The sequence below is a fragment of the Galleria mellonella genome, unplaced genomic scaffold (genome assembly GCF_026898425.1).
Source record: "Galleria mellonella isolate WM207_F2 unplaced genomic scaffold, CSIRO_AGI_GalMel_v1 utg146, whole genome shotgun sequence".
In the NCBI taxonomy this organism is placed as follows: Eukaryota; Metazoa; Arthropoda; class Insecta; order Lepidoptera; family Pyralidae; genus Galleria; species Galleria mellonella.
Window position 1 is genome coordinate 2,121,562 of NW_026441999.1, and position 18,925 is coordinate 2,140,486.

Consider the following 18,925-nt stretch of genomic DNA (forward strand, 5'->3'; position numbering starts at 1 on the left):
TTGTATTTGCAACCAAATTATTCATCATTTGTATTGTGATTTCCAAAGATGTCTACATTCATTTCAAGAAACAAAGTACAAGTATGGTGAATGGTATTATATGGTTGATTTAATTTTCAATAATAATGGATGTTCTATATCCAACAATGAACGATGGATAAGTCGTAATTATGAATATACGGCACATACAGAGACACGAGATAAAATTGATATAATATTTTTTATGCAACTTATAATGACAAACAAACTGACGGCCCACATGAGCAGTACCATGGACATAACAGAGTATACTGTTTCGCACATGATACTCCCCATGCGTTGCCATTCCTGAGGACTCAGGTGTTATTCCTCTATACCCAGTAAATTCACGCCATATCCCACCCTTCAAACCGAAACACAGCCATGCAAACAAAACTGCTTCACGGTTGAAACACGAATGGAACAGAGGTGTCCAAGCAAACGCCTTTTGTACAAAGTCTCCTTCTGGTATTCTGATATAATAATAGTTATTATTCAAAATACTATTTTAAAATATAAAATAGATGATCGAGAAATTTTCAATCGGATTTGGCAGATCCTTTGGGCATAAGGTTTAAAGACAAGAGTTTTTGACGGAATCAGTAAATATTTAATAAAAGAGTCAAGATATTGTCAAGTAATTACTTTTATTTTTATCCCTTGGTTAATAATGTGACCTTAGTTACTAATATAATTGGTATTCAGCCATAAAACTAAGTATATAATATAGTGTTGCAAGCATAATTAATTATAAATTTTTACACTGGTATTATTCTTTCGTAATGAAAATATTACGATTATTTTTTTGTACTTAAAACTTATGTTATGAAATATAGCTTATAATACTAAATTCATTATTAGCTGCCATATAGTAAAAAGCAAATCACAACAATACAGACATATCTGAGCTATTTTTTTTTAAAGGCAATTAAACAATTACAATTCGTGAATATTTCTTTTCATTGAATACAATGAAATTTATTGTAGACTGAAAACGGTATAAAAGTTAATACACAATTTGGGATTTAATAAAAAGATTTTCAAAATTTCATTACCTATTTATCTACTAGTAGAAACAAAATACTAATACACAATTATGGTAACATTTTCATTATAAGCGTGCATAAAATCTAATTTCAGTAAAACACATTCATTTACTTAAAAATCAAAAATAGACAAAAACTCAGTGTAAATAGAAATGTATAATGCATTCTATTTAATATATACCTATAGTAAAAATGTTCATACATCAGTATGTGCATGCGATAGCAATCATTTCGGATTTATCAGTCTTGTACAAGGCACCGATATTTCCAAATGTATAATTTATATAAAAATAGTTGCCATATAAATTGTAAAAATTGGCACAAATATTTCATTTTATTGTAGTAGTTATTACAAACTATAGTGAAAATTATCAATTCACTTATATTATTATTTAGTGTACTTTTATTTCGACCACAGTTTTAATTATAACAAAAAAAAAAAAAATATTAAACTACCACAACATTTGTAATACTTCAGCAATTTTTTGTAAAAATATTTTTATCAGTATAATCGTTTAAAATTTATAGCTCTTTAGTAATTTTCCAATTAGAGATGGCAACTTCAGCGTTATAGTATTGTTTCAGGTCCAAGTAATGTTGTACTGACAGTTACAAACAGTGTTAACTATCGATAGGAAATAGATTTGGCTCAAAATGTTTCTTAATTAAATTTTGAAATCTATATATTACGTTATTATCAAATTTAGAAATAAATATAATTTGTAAGACTCCAATTTAAACATATTTAAATAAGAAAAAGTACACAATTCAATATAAATACGAATAAGGCTGACATTCCGCCATATTGTAATAATTGTCAAAATAAGTAATTTTATTTCTAGACTTAGTTATAAAAATTTATAATTCCCAATCCTAGTAATATAATGTAATAAAAAAACGCATACATATAAATGAATATATATTTTTTTTAACAATTCAAATGACAGTTGACAGGTTGAGGTTATTGGCGTTCCATTACTTATTTTGACATTAATTTATTTAAAAAAGCAGATTATGATTAGGCATTCTTTTATGGAAGCCCATATCATTAAAATTTGTTTTTATGATAGCGGAATTAAACAAATTGTGATGAAATAACCGAAATCCAGATTACTCGCAGACAATGGCCGTATAATGTCTCTTTCATTCTAAGTACTCTGTGTAACCTTGTGCACCAGTGAAGACAACATCGATCCAAATCCTGGCCGCCTCGCCAGATGGCGCCATGAGGTAGTACCGTCTCTGTCGTGTCTTCACGATGAAGGTGGTTTGAGGGTTCGGTGATCTCGATGTATTCCCGTGGTCTAAGTACACCTCTTCTATCACCTATGTCATAAAATATTTAATGAAAAAAAAAATACATACTTTTGTGAGTATGACAAGGTCACAAAATGAATAAACAAAATATTTTTGTGGCAATAAATTAGTAAGAAAGAATGAAAAACATCTCTTTACTGTTCCCTTCAAAGAATGATACAGATTATAAAAAATTATAATATGTACACAAATAAAATTAATAATTCATTACATAAAAGCAAGATAAAGAAAATACAACGGGCAGTTTTGTCCAAATCGATTTACAACTGACCGAGTTATGAGGTAATTAACATAAAAAAATATATTATATATACAACCGAATTGGGACTTCTTTTTGAAGCCGGTCGAAAAGACATTCAGTCCTTCTCGTATAAGGATGGTACCGCTCATGTCTATAGACGACGGTTACCACTTTCCATGTGGTGGGCCGTCAGCTTGTTTGCCATTTATACATGTATATATTAAAAAAAAATCAGATTACGGGTGCACTGACCTGGAAGTAGGCCCCGCCCCTCGGCTTCTTCTCACTCTTGTCCCAGTAGTAGATGAACGTTTTCGTTTCTCTGTCGAAAACGAACCACCTGCCGGCAAACGTCATTCAAAACCATTAGAAATTAACAAAATATCATAATATAAATAAAGAAGAAAGAAAGAAACAAAGATACAGACCAGAGGGAGACTTTGTACAAAAATCGATTGCTTGAGTACCTCTGTCCCATTCGTGTTTCAACCGTGAAGCAACTGTGTTTGCATGGCTGTGTTTCGGTTTGAAGGGTGGGATATGGCGTGAACTTACAGGGTTCAGAGGAATAACACCTGAGTCCTCAGTAATGGCAACGCATGAGGGGTATCATGGGCGAAACAGTATACTCTGTTATGTCCACGGTACTGCTCATGTCTATAGGCGATGGTTACCACTTTCCATCATAACAAATCAAGACCACGGACTCTAGCCCAAACGCGAAGCACCTGTTTCCAGTGACTTGGAAGTAGTTGCCCCCGGAGTTGAGCCGTGGTAAAGGGGACCATCCCGAGGCCAATAAACTCTCGCATGAAGCTTAAGAAGACTAAATTTTTTTACTATATTACCGTTTGGACCAGGTGTGGAAGGTGGCTCCCAACTTGTGCAGGTACCCGCGGCATGACGTCGCGTTGATTGTCACGTAGGGGCACACCTCCAGCTGGTGGCCTGCACATAACAATTAAAACAATTTTATTTAACAATTTTATTAAAACATAATATCATTAAAGACGATCAATTTGGATTTCAAGAGGGCAAATCCACGACACTGGCATGCTACAATTTAGTTAAAGATATCTGTGAAGGTATCAATAACAAAATACCTACAGTAGCAATATTTCTTGATATGTCAAAAGCGTTCGATCTAGTAAAACATGACTTACTAATATTAAAATTAGAAAATTTAGGAATCAGAGGAATATCACTTGAGTGGTTTAAAAGTTATTTGCATAATAGAAGACAATGCATAGAATTGACAAATACAATCAATAATGAAAGAGTAGTAACACGTTCCCAATTTAAAATTAATGAAACCGGGGTACCTCAAGGTAGTATACTGGGCCCGTTACTATTTCTTCTATATATAAATGATCTTCCAGATTCAGTTGACCAAAAATGTATTTTATTTGCAGATGACTGTACATTGCTATGTAAATGTAAAGACTTGGACACTTTCAAAAATGACATTAAGGATATATTAAATAAAATAATAACATGGTTAACAAAAAATAATTTAAAAATTAATTTACTTAAAACAAAAATAATTCATTTCAAAACTTATTCAAGCCCCAGCCTTGACCTAAATATAAATTACAAAAATAATAATATAGAAGTAGTGGATTCCACTACTTTTTTAGGTATCACGTTAGATAAACACTTAAATTGGAAGAAACACGTTGATAATGTTTGTAAAAAAATTAATAAATTTGTATTTGCATTGTATAAATTGCGCCAGATTGCAACCATACAGACTGCTCTTAGTGCATATCATGGATTCGTTTCATCGGCACTTAGTTATGGTTTGATTATTTGGGGGAATTCGCCTGACATAGAAAGAGTCCTCAAAGCGCAAAAAAAATGTATAAGGGCTATTAGCAATGTGGGGTGCCAGGAATCTTGTAGGCCATTATTTAAAAAATTAGGAATCCTTCCCCTGACTTGCATGTATATATTTGCTATATGTACTTTTATTAAGCAACACCCTGAATTATTTAATACATGTGGACAACTCAAAGAAGGCATTAGATCACACAGAAAAAATAAACTTGTGATACCAAAAAGTAATTTGACCTTGTACCAAAAGAATGTTTCATTTATGGCCCAAAAAATATATAATAAACTTCCTTCAGATCTTTTAGACCTTCCCTTGAAAATATTTAAGAAACGGCTTCATCTATGGCTTCTGGATAAGGTCTTTTACAGTATGGGAGAATATTATGCCTACACATCCCAAAAATAGTTAACATAATTATTAATAATATAAATCCTTAAGACTTGACATAAATTTGCTATTGACATAACATATGGAATGTAATTTGTATTTAATTAATAATAATAATGTAATTGTTAATTTTATTTGACGATATTGAATATGTAATTTGACTTGATAATTGTTTGAGCATTGTTTTCTTTTTTTTTATTATTCTATGATCATAATAATGTACTAGTATAAATTAAATTTGTATCCTTATTTAACGAATAAATTAGATTTGCATGCCTACAATTTTAAGGCAATTAGACAGATGCCAAAAAGTTGTGTCACATGGCCCTTATAATGTCAAATGTCTGTTTAAAGCAAATAAATATTTCATTTCATTTCATTTCATTTCATTTCATTTCATTTCATTAAAAAAAATCTTCAGGTCCATATATGTTTTTTTTTTAATGGGTAATAATGGAATGTATTTAATACAAAAATGACTTCGAACAGAGATAAAATAGAAAAAGAAAAAATACGAGCAGTGTTTCCCAACTTTTTCTGTGCCATGCCCCACTTGAACATTTCTAAAATGTTTATGCTTCCATACATAATTTTTCCCGACAAAGTTTACTTGACGACTCTAATCGCCCAGTTGATATTTTGGTAACGTCAAACAAAATTATACCTAATAAATATTACAGCATTTTTTTAGTTTACCTTTTTTGTTAAATTTGGCACCGATATCTACTAGTAGCATTGCATTTAAATGGCCCGGAGTAAAAGGGTTAAAATCGCTTCGAGTCCATTTTTTAATTCCCCCCCCCCCCCCCAACTATCAAATTGCCCCCCTGTGGAGCGTGGGCACCACGTAGCGAAACACCGCATATGAGTATTATTTATTTACACTTTATTGCACCATTTATATAAAAATAGTAAATACATTTAATTGTAATGAGAAATTATACAAAAGGCGGCCTTATCGCTAACCAATCTCTTCCAGACAACCTTTGGATAGAAAACATTGAGAAAAGAAAAAAAGACAATGGGTAGGTGTTACGGGAAGCCCAAATAAACAATTGGGAGAAAGATAGGAAGGTGATGACCACTGTAGAGTTTTCAAATAAATAAATAATTACCGGCCGATTCGACGTGTCTCCGCAGGTCGAAGTCGTCTCTGTCCACGGGTAGGTACCTGGTGAGGGGTCGCTGTAGGTCGCTGTAGGGCGCGATTCCGCGTCGGCTCCGCCGCGGCGCATTGCTGAGTGACACTGCCGGTGGAAACGTGGTTCGATAAGTTTTGTTTGAAAGAAAGATTATGTTTATTTATTTATTTATTTATTTCTTATTGCATTCCATAATATAATTAGTAGATAACATTTCAATTATGGACCGTGTTGGGCACAGCAAGTAGGCGAGAGGAGGACAACACTTCTTTCACTTTAGAAATAGTCTAACGATCTCTTACAATATTATCCAGTCATTGAAATTGTATCACGATAAGTATACGTTTATTTGATAGATACAAAAAAAAAAAAAACAATAAAAAATAAACTTAAATTATAACACAAATTAAGATTCTGGGACTTCGATCGTGGCAAAACCTTATATTTACCAATTTTGATTTAAAAACTTAAGCACTAAAAATTTATTGTTCTAATTTGATCTTCCAAATGTACTTCCATCTCTTTTTTTTTAAAAAAAAAAAAGGATTCATATTTAAACAACAAATTTCTGAGGCAACAAGCATAAAAAATAATAAAAAATTGTATCCCACAAAAAAAAAAACAGACTTCAAATATGATAAAACCAGTTTATATTTATTTAAAAACTAAATTTATTAAAACTGTTTTTTAAACTGCTGAACTAATTTTCATAAAATTTCTATGTAAACAATATCCTTTCAGATAAAAAAAATATATTTTTTCCAATCCAGTTAAGAACTGGCGGGGTTATGAGGTAATAGGCATAAAAAAAAAAATAACCGAATCGAGAATCTTCTTCATTTTGAAGTCCATTGACAAAGAGTTGCCAAATGTTGCTACCTCGTTCAGTAATATTATATTTCTATGCGACGACAATAAAATCAACGTTTCTTCTATCACTGATCAGAGGGAGACTTTATACAAAAGTCGATTACTTGGGTACCTTTGTCCGATTCGTGTTTCAACCGTGAAGCAGTTGTGTTTGCATGCCTGCGTTTCGGTTTGAAGGGTGGGATATGGCGTGAATTTACTGGGTACAAAGGTAAAACACTTGAATCCTCAGGAATGGCAATGAATGGGGGGTATCATGGACGAAACAGTACACTCTGTTACGTTCATGATACTGCTCATGTCTATAGGCGACGGTTGCCACTTTCTATCAGGTGAGCCGTCAGCTTGTTTACCATTCTAAGTTGTATAAAAAAAAATTGAAAAATGAATCCGCGTGGAAACATTTATACGCAATGATTATTTACGATTTGAAATACTGGTTAAAACTGCATGAATTATTTTGTATTCGAAAGGGGTTCGGATAAAGGCGGCACAGCTTTCATCACCACGTGACGGACTTCAAAAGAGATGTCTGACGCAGAAACTTTTTTTTAAATCTTTTGGCTCGTATGAAACTTTGTAAATACCAAGTTATAAATATGACTATTTTTTTTAATAGATGCTAGTGAAGTGTAGGCTCGGGCCACCATATCGTCACATCAGCTGTCATCCACTGCTGAACATAAATCTCTCTTATAAGGAGGGTGTTGCCATTAGTTGCCACGATTGACAGGCATGTTGGCAACAGCAGTTAGACTTTGGTGAGGTCGTAAGAGGAACGTCGCTGCTCATTCCTCGTCCATTAATTTCGCATAGTCGCCTCTTACGACACTCATCAGAAAGGAAGGGGTGGTTTATTGTATGCCAGAAAGCACACGGCTCATGTCACTTCAAATAAAAAACGTTTGTATGAAATCCATGCAACCAGTTCATTGAAAAATTAAAATTTAATATATTGTATTAATATTTTAAAGTTATCTCTTATCGTAAAGATTTTAAATCTGACTAGCGTCAGAATCTTTGTGGTCAGTTAGCATGTGTGGGCGATAATAGAATGGTAACCCAACCTGTGCTATCGATATACGCTGGCGGATTACCAGTGAGAGATGGTAAGTGAAGATGAAACAAGTCAATTCGCCAATAGTTGTGAATTTTTTAGCCCCTCTGGAAACAATCGTGCTGAATTCCAGGTGTATTTATCATGATGGGCTAACTGATCTGCTCTTTCTTTTTTTTTTATTAATTCTTTATTGACCAAATTACAAAAAAATGTCTGGTACAAAAGGCGGACTAAATACTATATAGCATTCTCTCCCAGTCAACCTTTGGCGAAACAGAAATTTTATTATGCGGTGAAAAAAATAGGTTTTAACTTATCATCTCTCCCTGCTGCCCCGCCGGTATATGCCGATAGCGCGGGTGGGGTTATCGATCCATTATCATCCATTAAAAATATCTCCCCCCCTCCCCTCACCACCGCTTGCATAAACAGATATGGCTATTTTTTAAAATATCATCAGGGATATTGCAATCGTAGTGGCCCGTCGTCTGTCAAGTTGACCTCCACGCGGTCCCTCCTGAACCCATCGTAGTTAATTATTGTCGATTTCGTTACGTTTCGATTAACAAGAGTTCATATTCACCTGTCTTCCTTCACTGGTGCCGCGCCAGGGTTCACCGATAAATAGAGCAAGCTCTTGCTAACAAGTTATTAATCGCTGTATTTTTTGTTCAAATTCAATAAGAAATATATTATATATAATACGAGGAAAAGCGAGTGACTTACATATGTTGTCTCGGCTGAAGTCCGACGCATGGCTGAGCGGCCTGCTGTCATCACTGCGCTTGTCTTCCTCCCTGGAGCCAGTCCGAGAGTTGCCCACTTGAAGCTGCCAACAAACAGACGTAATACATTTATTTCTTTATCACAATACCAGAGGGAGTCTTTGTACAATGGTTATCTGCTTGGGTACCATTATCCCACGCGTATTTCTGCCGTGAAATAGCCTGAATTCTGTTTAAAGGGTGGGGTATGGCAGTGAATTTACAGGGTATAGAGGAATAACATCTGAGCCTTTAATGGCAACGCATGGGAGAGTATCATGGGCGAAACAGTATACTCTGTTATGTCCATGCTACTGCTCATGTCTATAGGCGACGGTTACCACTTTCCATCAGGTGGGCCGTCAGCTTGTTTGCCATTCTAAGTTGTATAAAAAAAAGGAAAGATTATTAAAGCACACCTCATATTAGGAAGGCCTATGTTTAGAAGTGGGCAGTCAACAGCTGATGTGATGATGATGGTGATGAAATTATTAGCATTTAAAATGACTATTCAATAGTCATTATTTTATGATTCTACCGCCTAGTTCAAACTGCAATTTCGTTTTTTTTTATACAACTTAGAATTGCCACGCGTTGCCATTCCTGAGGACTCAGGTGTTATTTCTCTGTATCCAGTAAATTCACGCCATATCCCACCCTTCAAACCGAAACGCAGCCATGCAAACACAACTGCTTCACGGTTGAAACACGAATGGGACAGAGGTACCCAAGCAATCGACTTGTGTACAAAGTCTCCCCTGCGTTTAAGAAAACCGGGTAAAAAACTCAATTGTTATTTTTTAAAACAAAAATTGAATTTTCATAAACACTTTGTTAACAAATAAAGTTTAATATATACGTATTAAAATTAATCTGTTAATTTTACACAAAATAAACAAATTATATACGAAAATGATAATGGCTGTCATTTATATATATATAAAAATTTTACACGGACAGTTTACGAGCTGTTACTGCAGCGTGCCAAGATTACAGCGGATCTAAAGTGGTCGTAACATTAATGTATTGTCGATGGGAACGTAACATTAATAAATCACTGTATAGTTCCGGACTTAATTGTCGTAAGGATGGCCAGCAGCTTCTCTTTTAAAGAATAACCAAAGCCTAACTGCGGTTGGCAATCAGCTTGTCAAGCGTGGCAACTACTAGCATGACTCCCTTTACAAGTTCCGAACAGTTATGGAGAGGGCTATGCTTGGATTTTTTTCCGTGATGAAATCCGAAATGGCGATATCGGCACAAAAATCAGTGATATATCCTTCGGATAAGTAAGCTGAAGTGGCAATGGGCTGGTCACTAAACTCGAAGTATCGATAACCGACGAAGATTTGTGTGTGGCGACTTTGTACAGGCAAATGCAGAGTAGGAACACCCTCCAATAGATGGAGCGACGACCTCGAATGCATTGCAGGAAGTCAGTGGATGCAGATAGCTCGGGATCGTTCCTTGTGGTAGTCTATGGGGGAGATGGTGATTACAGTTCCAGTGTACATAAAATCAGTATTTCTTTTTATTTTTAAATATAAATATTAATAATATAATTAATAAATATTTACACGAATATACAGCCGAATTGAAAACCTCCGTATTTTTTTAAGTCGGTTGAATAGATTTTATATGGAAAAGGGCCGAACATATTGCTCGGCGAAATGTAGCCATTTTTTTTTAAATTATTTCGGTCGTTAATGTCCACTGCTGGACATAAGCCTTCCCCATACGGGGACGTTACCAGTAGTTGCCACACTTGGCAGGCGGGTTGGCAACCGCAGTTAGGCTTTTAGAGATGTTTTAAGAGGGACGCTGCTGTCCATCCCTCGCCCTCTCGTAGTCGCATCTTACGACACGCACAGGAAAGGAAGGGGTGGCCAATTCTATGCCTTCTATTATGCATTATGCATTCTAGTATTAAATTCACCACAACGGTCGACAAATATCTCAGACTACCCCGCCAATGATTATAGTCGTGAACATATTCTCTTTTTAACATCATAGCAAATTGTTCAAGCGCATACGCTGGTCTTGAATGAACTCTTTGATGCCATGTCGAATTGATTGTCTAAAAGTAGTTTAGATGTACAAATGAACGCATTGCCCGGAATGTTTATACGTCATATATATATGATATTCACGCCCACAATACCACACCGACAATGATTCTGTTATTTCTGAGCTCTGTGAACATTTGGCAAGGGCGCGGCATATTTTTTATTGTATTGTTGTACATAATAGAAATTATTATTAATGATTATTACAGATTTAACGCTAATACAACATGTGTTACCGTGTGGTCCCGGCATAGAATAGGCTACCCCTTCTTTACCCATGTGTGTTGTAAGAATCGACTAAGACGAGGGCGAGAAATGGGTAACAGCATACCTCCTAAAACATCTCTAAAGTCTAAATGCGGTTGCCAACCCGCCTGCCAAGCGTGGCAACTACTGGCAAAACTGTCCCAAAGGGGGAGACTTATGATCAGCAGTGGACAGTTAAAGCCTGATATGATGATGATGATGAAGCAGATCAGACAATAAGTTGCCTTCAGAAATAAAGGATCTTCCGATAGAGAGATTTAGATCAAACTTATTTCACTTTCTTTTCGAAAAATGCTATTACACAGTTATTGAATAATTAAATGACAAAAAAAAATGTAATAAAAGATGTAATGTATTAAAAATTACTTAAAATATAAACCATAATAATTTTATATGATAATTTGACATAAAGAATAATGTAATTTGGTAAATGTTTGGACTTTATAATTGTAATATAATGTAGACTTAAAACCATATTAACATTTGCATACCTCTGCAAGGTGCTGCATGCTATGTACCTACTTGTATATGTAACTTCTTATTGTACTATGTAGCAAGCGAATAAATATGATTTGATTTGACATAAGTAAAGGAAAGAAAACTTAAGAAGTAATTAAAAAACAATTAAATGACTATTAACAACTTACTAAAACTTTTTTCGGCGTACAGTCGATACCCCAATGCGAACTCTTGAGGAGTGTGAGCCACACAGACATACTTCCCGATAATGTGTTGTTTGTCGCACTAATAAGGTTGCTTGTTACATTCTTTATCACTATCTAATGTATGTAGATAGAAAGAGAGGAATGTAAATGTATAAAAAAAAAAATATAAAATATATTTGTATTATGAGTTTCTTTTATTGTACTGTCATATGATTTTTGGTTATATATTTATTATTAATAATTTATTTTGAATTAAAGTTTGAAAAAGTTATTGCCTTAAAAAATAACGAAATAAAATATTATGAAACAAATATAATAGTTTTTTAACTGTTGAAAATGACACAGTTCCATTTAGTTTTGCAAAATAAAATCTCAATAAGAAATAAATGAGCAAGTAGAAGTGGCAATGGGCTGGTCACATAGCTCGAAGAACCGACAAACGATGGGGAAGAAAGGTTCTTGAGCGGCCACCCGGTAAGGGCAAACGCAATGTAGGACGACGCCGCACTAGATGGAGTGACGACCTCAAATGCATTGCGGGGAGTTAGTGGTTGCAGGTGGCTCAGGACCGTTCCTTATGGCAGTCTATGGGAGAGACCTATGTCCATCAGTGCACGGATAATAGAAGAAATAAATTCATAACCGCAAAAAAAAACTTTCGAAAATAGCTATAAATGGAGACGAATTAGGAATCTCCTCCTTTTGTGAGCCTCTAAAAAAACTGACGTACTCCAGCGGCTAATACGTTAAACATTCTTGATTTCGACACTAACAAATTACCAAATTAAATACCGTTTATTCCACAAGATTTTTGGCCGGTACTGTGTAGTCGTTGCAGCCGTATCGTTCTGGGTGGGATTTAAATAGATATGTGAATAACTGAATCACGCCTAGACACGTCGTCTACCAGCAGAGATGTTCCAGATTGAAGGTAAATAAATATAGGTGGCGATTGATCTGATAAGCATTTTGATTAGCGATCAAAACAAGCCAGAGCACGGTGGTATATAAATTTTGTGAAATTTTTACAGCGAATAACGATAGGAACGAGTTACTATCCAACACTTTCGGGTAAAAATAATGTGTGTATTAACAAGAGCTCTCACTGGACACTGTAAACTAAACAAGCATATGATCCAACTAGGATTTACGACTAGGGGGGAAAGGCATTGTTAGCAATGGAGTTTGACAGCCCTATTGCTAGCAACATGCTCTATTAGGTCGACCTTCACGTGGTTTCCCCTGAAAACCATTGTGAACAATTCTTGTTCAATTCGTCAAGATGGGCTAATTGACCTGCTTCATCCTCAACTATCATCTTTCTCCGGTACCGCGCCGGTGTATACCGATAGCGCGGGTGGGGGCACCATTCCATTATCTTCCAATAAAAAAAAATAAGCTTATGCCCAAAAAGTGTTTGCTGATTTTGTCACAATGAGGAAGCAACGCCGCAGCACTGAATGTGTGGCTGAAGCCCATTCATACATAAACGATATATCTCCTTTGGAAAACACACACTTTATATCCTGAAGAGATAAGAAACACCGCTACAAAGAACATCTTAAAATTCCTATCACTGATAGGATGTAACAGAGGACTTTAAAAAAAAAGCGAGCAAAAAAGATCTAACTGACCAATTGCTACCAATACACTCTATCAGGTCGACCTGCACGCGGTTCCTTCTGGAAACCATCGTGGTTATTTGTAGTGGAATTCATCACGATGGGTTAACTGATCACTTTTCATCCTCACCTATCAACCCTCACTGGTGCCCCGCCAGCGTATACCGATAGCGCAGGCGGGGTTACCATTCCATTATCATCATTAAAAAAAAATCCCTCTACCATTAATAAAATAAATAAGTTGCAGTGACCAGACCAGATCAGTTCCCACAGGCAGCACCCGTTCACGATTATGACGGGTGAGCCAGCCATCATTGCAACCATATTTTAGGGAACTCAATAACTCGGCCTACCACGCCACCAGTCCGGACATCTTAGTGAGCATGACTTAGAAACTGTAATAATTTAATACTACATAACAGTCAACGAAGTCGCGGGTAAAAGTTAGTCATATATACATATGTATAGAATAGAGAAACAAAACTATTCCACTGTCAGTTTGGTAATTCATATTTGTGGATGGAAACGAATTAGTCCGGACACGAGTGCTTTCATCATCACTGGCCGATTGACAATCGAATAAACATTGCTTACGTAAGTATTAGGAATTCCATATAGTATATTCCATATTTAAAAACTAGTTTAGTTTACGACTTTGTCTGCGCGAATTATTATTATTTTTTTTTTATTTTATACAACTTAGAATGGCAAACAAGCTGACGGCCCACCTGATGGAATGTGGTAACCGTCGCCTATAGACACGAGCAGTACCATGGACATAACAGAGTATACTGTTTCGCCCATGATACCCCCCATGCGTTGCCATTCCTGAGGACTCAGGTGTTATTCCTTTGTACCCTGTAAATTCACGCCATATCTCACTCTTTAAACTGAGACACAGTCATGCAAACACAACTGTTTCACGGTTGAAACACGAATGGGACAGAGGTACCCAAGCAATCGACTTTTGTACAAAGTCTCCCTCTGGTGATTAGGAATAAGACGGCCTTTTGTAATTGCCTACTAAGTAATACTGTAACAGTACTCTAGGTGGGGGAGGGCGGTAGTTAGTGCAGGCCAACAGTTCCATTGCTAGCAATATAGGGTATATTGCTAGCAATGGGACTGTTGGTCTGAATATAATAGAATTCGTCACGATGGGCTAACTGACCTGCTTCATCCTCACCTATCATCCTTCACTGGAGCCCCGGCAGCGTATACCGATAGCGCAGGTGTTAATACCATTCTATTGGGAGGAAAGGGATTGTTAGTAATGGAGACTAAAAATCCCATTGCTAACAATATACCCTGTCAGGTCGGCCTCCACGTGGTCCCCTCTCGATTCTTATCGTACTGAATTCCAGGTGTATTCATCACGATGGGCTAACTGACATACCTTTCATTCTCACCTATCATACCTCACTGGTTCCCTGTCATCATAAACTGTTAGCGCAGACGGGGTTACCATTGCATTACCATTGATTAAAAAAAAAAAGGAACAGTACTTTATGTATATTTTTGTTGGCTTTTACCCGCGACTTCGTCCGCACAACTGAAACATGTTTATTGACTGGAATAAATACTAGTACCTTTTCCATTCCACATAGTACGTTTATATCAAATAGGCTACGGTAACCACTTACCATCAGGTGGGCCGTATGCTTGTTTGCCATCTCAGTGGTATAAAAAAAATTAAATGACAATTTTTTGAGCTGTTAAGGTGCCAAAATGTAATAAACAAACGAACGAACAAATTCACTTTCACATTTATATGATTAGTAAGGATGTTGTGCTCAATAGTTACGTTTTTTTTTTTGATGGGTGAAAATGGTATGATAACCCCGCCTGCGCTAACGGGATACGCTGGCGGAGCACCAGTGAAGGGTGATAGATGAGAATGAAAACAGGCCAGTTGGCCCATCATGATGAATTCATCGGGAATTAACCATGATAGTTTCCAGGGAAAATATATTGCTAGCAATGGGATTCTCAGTCTCCATTACTAACAATCCCTTTACCCCCATCGGTATACATTGGCGGAGTATAAAGTGAATGATGATATGCGAGGACGAAGTCAGGTCAGTTGACCCATCGTGATGACTATGGTTTTCAGGTTGCCGTGTCGGTCCCGGCATAGAATGGGCCTCCCGTGGGTGTCGTAAAAGGCGACTAAGGGAGGGCGAGGGATGGACAGCAGCATCCTTCTTGAAACATCTCTAACAGCCTAAGTACGGTTACCAACTCGCCTGCCAAGCTTGCCAACTACTGGCAAAACTCTCCTTTTGGGGAAGGCTTATGTCCAGGAGTGGACAATTAACGGCTAAAATAATGATACGCATCTTAAGAATACATAAAGTTTATGGATTTGTCTATTCATATTAATAAATAACGAAATAAAATATTATTTCTGGTTTAAAATATGTTGGTTATTATATTTTTGTTATATTGTGAAAATTGTGTTCATTTTGAACACAATTTTCCAGCTTTATTTTTTTTTTTATGTGATAATAGTACACTGATAATATTTAATTATATTAAACTAATATACAAATAAAATAGTTTATTATTATTACGTTAAATATTGTTTTTACTTAGACGTATTATAATTATTTATTTATGATTTTTAATATTTTTTTATCTAAGTATACTTTAAGGTACGACTTTAAGGTCAGAAAATGGTACTTGAATTTTTATGTATTATAAATTAAAATATTTCTTATAATATTAATGTAAATATCTATTTATTATTGAAGAAATGTTGAATAAGTAAGTATTAACATTATTATGTCATTTTTGTTATAATTACCGACCTACATTTAAATAAACACAATACTTATTCAATAATATAAAAAAAAAAAAAAACGAAATGCACTATGAACACGCACGAAATTCGAACGCGCAATTTTACATTTCCCGCCAACACGTAATTCTGTCAAAACTTTTCTCAGCGCCCTTGACTGTCAAGCGCTAGGAATCCGAACTCCGAAGCGACTAACAGTTTTTAATACTAATTTCAAACAGTTTATTTCTGTAACAAGAATGAATCGTGGGTGCTACAACTCTACAACATTAATCTATTTTGTGGTTACGTTATTTTTTTTAGAATGTTTATCTACCTGTACGTGACAAGGAATAATTAGAAACTGGTTAAGAGTGGGTCGAACTTACATTAATAAGTTCCGTAGTTCTTTGAAGGTTATAATTTTGTTGAAGTATTAATTTATAGCTCTAGTGGCGCAATAATTTTAAGGGTTGCGTTTATAAAAAATATATGTCAAAATGAGTCAGCCAAAAAAACAAGTCCAACAAATGGTTTGCAAATTGTATAAACCTAAGTATAAACTGTAAAACAGCTGTTGTCTGGCGCGAATTTTTTTTTAATTGAACAATGCTCTATTCTTTAGTTTTAAAAATTCTATTCTCTAAATTTTTTTAATAGAAATTGAAAACTATTTATACCTCGTGTAATACAACATAATAATTACCTATACATGTGTTAAGTTAATTCTAATTTATTTAAAGTACAAACTTTTGTTTAATTTATAAAATAGTATATGCTTTTGAATAAAATTTAATATTTTTGGTAACTTGACATCCCTGTTATGCTTGTATTTTTCTAATGGATGATAATGGAATGGTAATCCCACCTGTGCTATTGGTATACATTGGCGGGGCACCAGTGAGGGATGATTGGTGAAAACACAGGTCAGTTAGTACAATATGAAGAATTCAATGATAAATTAGTTACGATTGTTTCCAGGGAAACCGTGTGAAGGTTGACCTGATAAGGTAAGCAATGGGGACTAATCTCCCCATTATTCACAATCCCTTCCCTCCCTATTTTATGCTTGTATCAGGAAACAGGATCTACAAATCACAATGTCACTATGAATGTTTACGTTAAAGTAAATTCCGGGGGAAGAAAAATAGGAGTAGGCATAAATAATAAATTTACTTGCCTTCAAAATGAAAAAGTTATAGCTCGTTTTAGACAAGGTATGGTTTATAGGTGCTCATCATTACTATTTGTTAATGGGTATTTAAGTATAGGCATAAAATATGTTTCCGTTTTTAAATAATCGAAAATGGCGGCCATTTTAAGTAATACATGTATATTATTTTGTAAGCATTACGTAAATTCGTATATTTATATTATACCAAACAAATAGACAAAGAACAAAAAAAAAAATCGACCTGATCTGATTTTTTTTTAATTTAATCACTTGCAACACTGGCAAAAAAGTGAATTTGTTTTGATAAAAAAAAATAAGTGTCAGTCAATTTGACGTGTGACTGATTAAAAGTTGACCTGTGTGTTACAGTCGATACTTAATCTATATAATCTAAGGGGGCAGTTAAGATCCCATTATTAACAATCTCCTTTTTTTTTTCTTTTTCCTTTCTATTTTCCTTTTCCTATATTCCTTTTTATTTGTTATATAATTTGTTTTAATTCTGAATTCAAAATGTAGTATTTATTCATTGATTAGATGTCTTATAATTATATAAATTTTACAATTTTTTCATGTTTTAATTTTAACAGCTTTTTTTGTACGTAAGTATACTTTAAAAGATGTGTATTTTTTTCAAGTTTTAACGAGCATAGACAATATTAACTAACTGTATTTAGTTACACCACGCTCGGTATTAAAATAATAATTTCGTTTATTTTTATAATTAACAAGCGGGCAAAGGAAATAACGAATGCGTTCAAGATGTCGCATGTCGCGGCAAACAGCGTGTGACGGAACGAAAATAAAACGGAACGTAACGCTTTCATGTCTATGAAGGAAATTAAAAAATTAAGAAGAGATTTATGTCACTGTTAACAGGGACAAAGTGCGTTTAGGGTTCCGTGACTTATTTTTTAATATTTTTTTTTCCTGCTTATACTGGCAAACAAATTCACGTGGAGGAGAAGGGATTGTTAGTAATACGAACTACCAGTCCCATTACTAGCAATGTACCGTGTCAGGTCGACCTCCACGTGGTCCATCCAGGAAACTATTGTGGTTAATTCTGGTAGAATTCATCACGATGGGCTAACTGACCTGATTTCATGGGGAGGAGGGGATTATAAGTACTGAGGACTACCCGTTTCATTGCTAGCAATGTACCCTGACAGGTCTATCTCCACGTGGTCCTCTCTGGAAACCATCTTGCTGAATTCCAGCTGTATTCATCACGATGGGCTAACTGACCTACCTTTTCATTCTCACCTATCATCTGTTAACTGTTATATACATATATACTGTTAACAAATTCAAATTCAAATTCAAAAATCATTTATTCATGTAGGACATTTTAGCCGCTTATGAACGTCAAATTTTTACATTATAATTTTATATTTACCCTACCGTCCAGTTCGGTATATAGATCCAATTGAGAAGAACTGGCAAGAAACTCAATTGAATTACTTTTTTTTTTAAAGCCAGTTTATTTACAATGTATATTTATATAGGTGTCTATGTCTAACATTAAATGAAAATTCAGTGCATGAACAACTATTGCCATGCACACTCGTCATTCAAGTAATCGTTTAGTGAGTAATAGGCTTTGCTCAGTAAATATGATTTAACAGATGTTTTGAATTTATTTAAGGGTAATTCCAACATATCCTTTGGTA

The 18,925-nt window shown here is 35.0% G+C and overlaps 1 protein-coding gene across 2 annotated transcripts in view; it reads right to left on the reverse strand.

Annotated features, from left to right (window-relative positions):
* Positions 1-646: 646 nt before the first annotated feature.
* The window catches only part of LOC113522251 (pleckstrin homology-like domain family B member 2), a 116,963-nt gene continuing 98,684 nt past the window's right edge, over positions 647-18,925 (reverse strand). For both annotated transcript variants that reach the window (XM_052892043.1, XM_052892044.1), the window contains 5 exons: positions 8,642-8,744; positions 5,959-6,090; positions 3,471-3,570; positions 2,875-2,962; positions 647-2,390 (listed from right to left, as the gene is read on the reverse strand). In XM_052892043.1, coding sequence (XP_052748003.1) covers positions 2,208-2,390; positions 2,875-2,962; positions 3,471-3,570; positions 5,959-6,090; positions 8,642-8,744 — 606 coding nt within the window. In that variant the 3' untranslated portion in view covers positions 647-2,207. The remainder of the gene's footprint in view (positions 2,391-2,874; positions 2,963-3,470; positions 3,571-5,958; positions 6,091-8,641; positions 8,745-18,925) is intronic.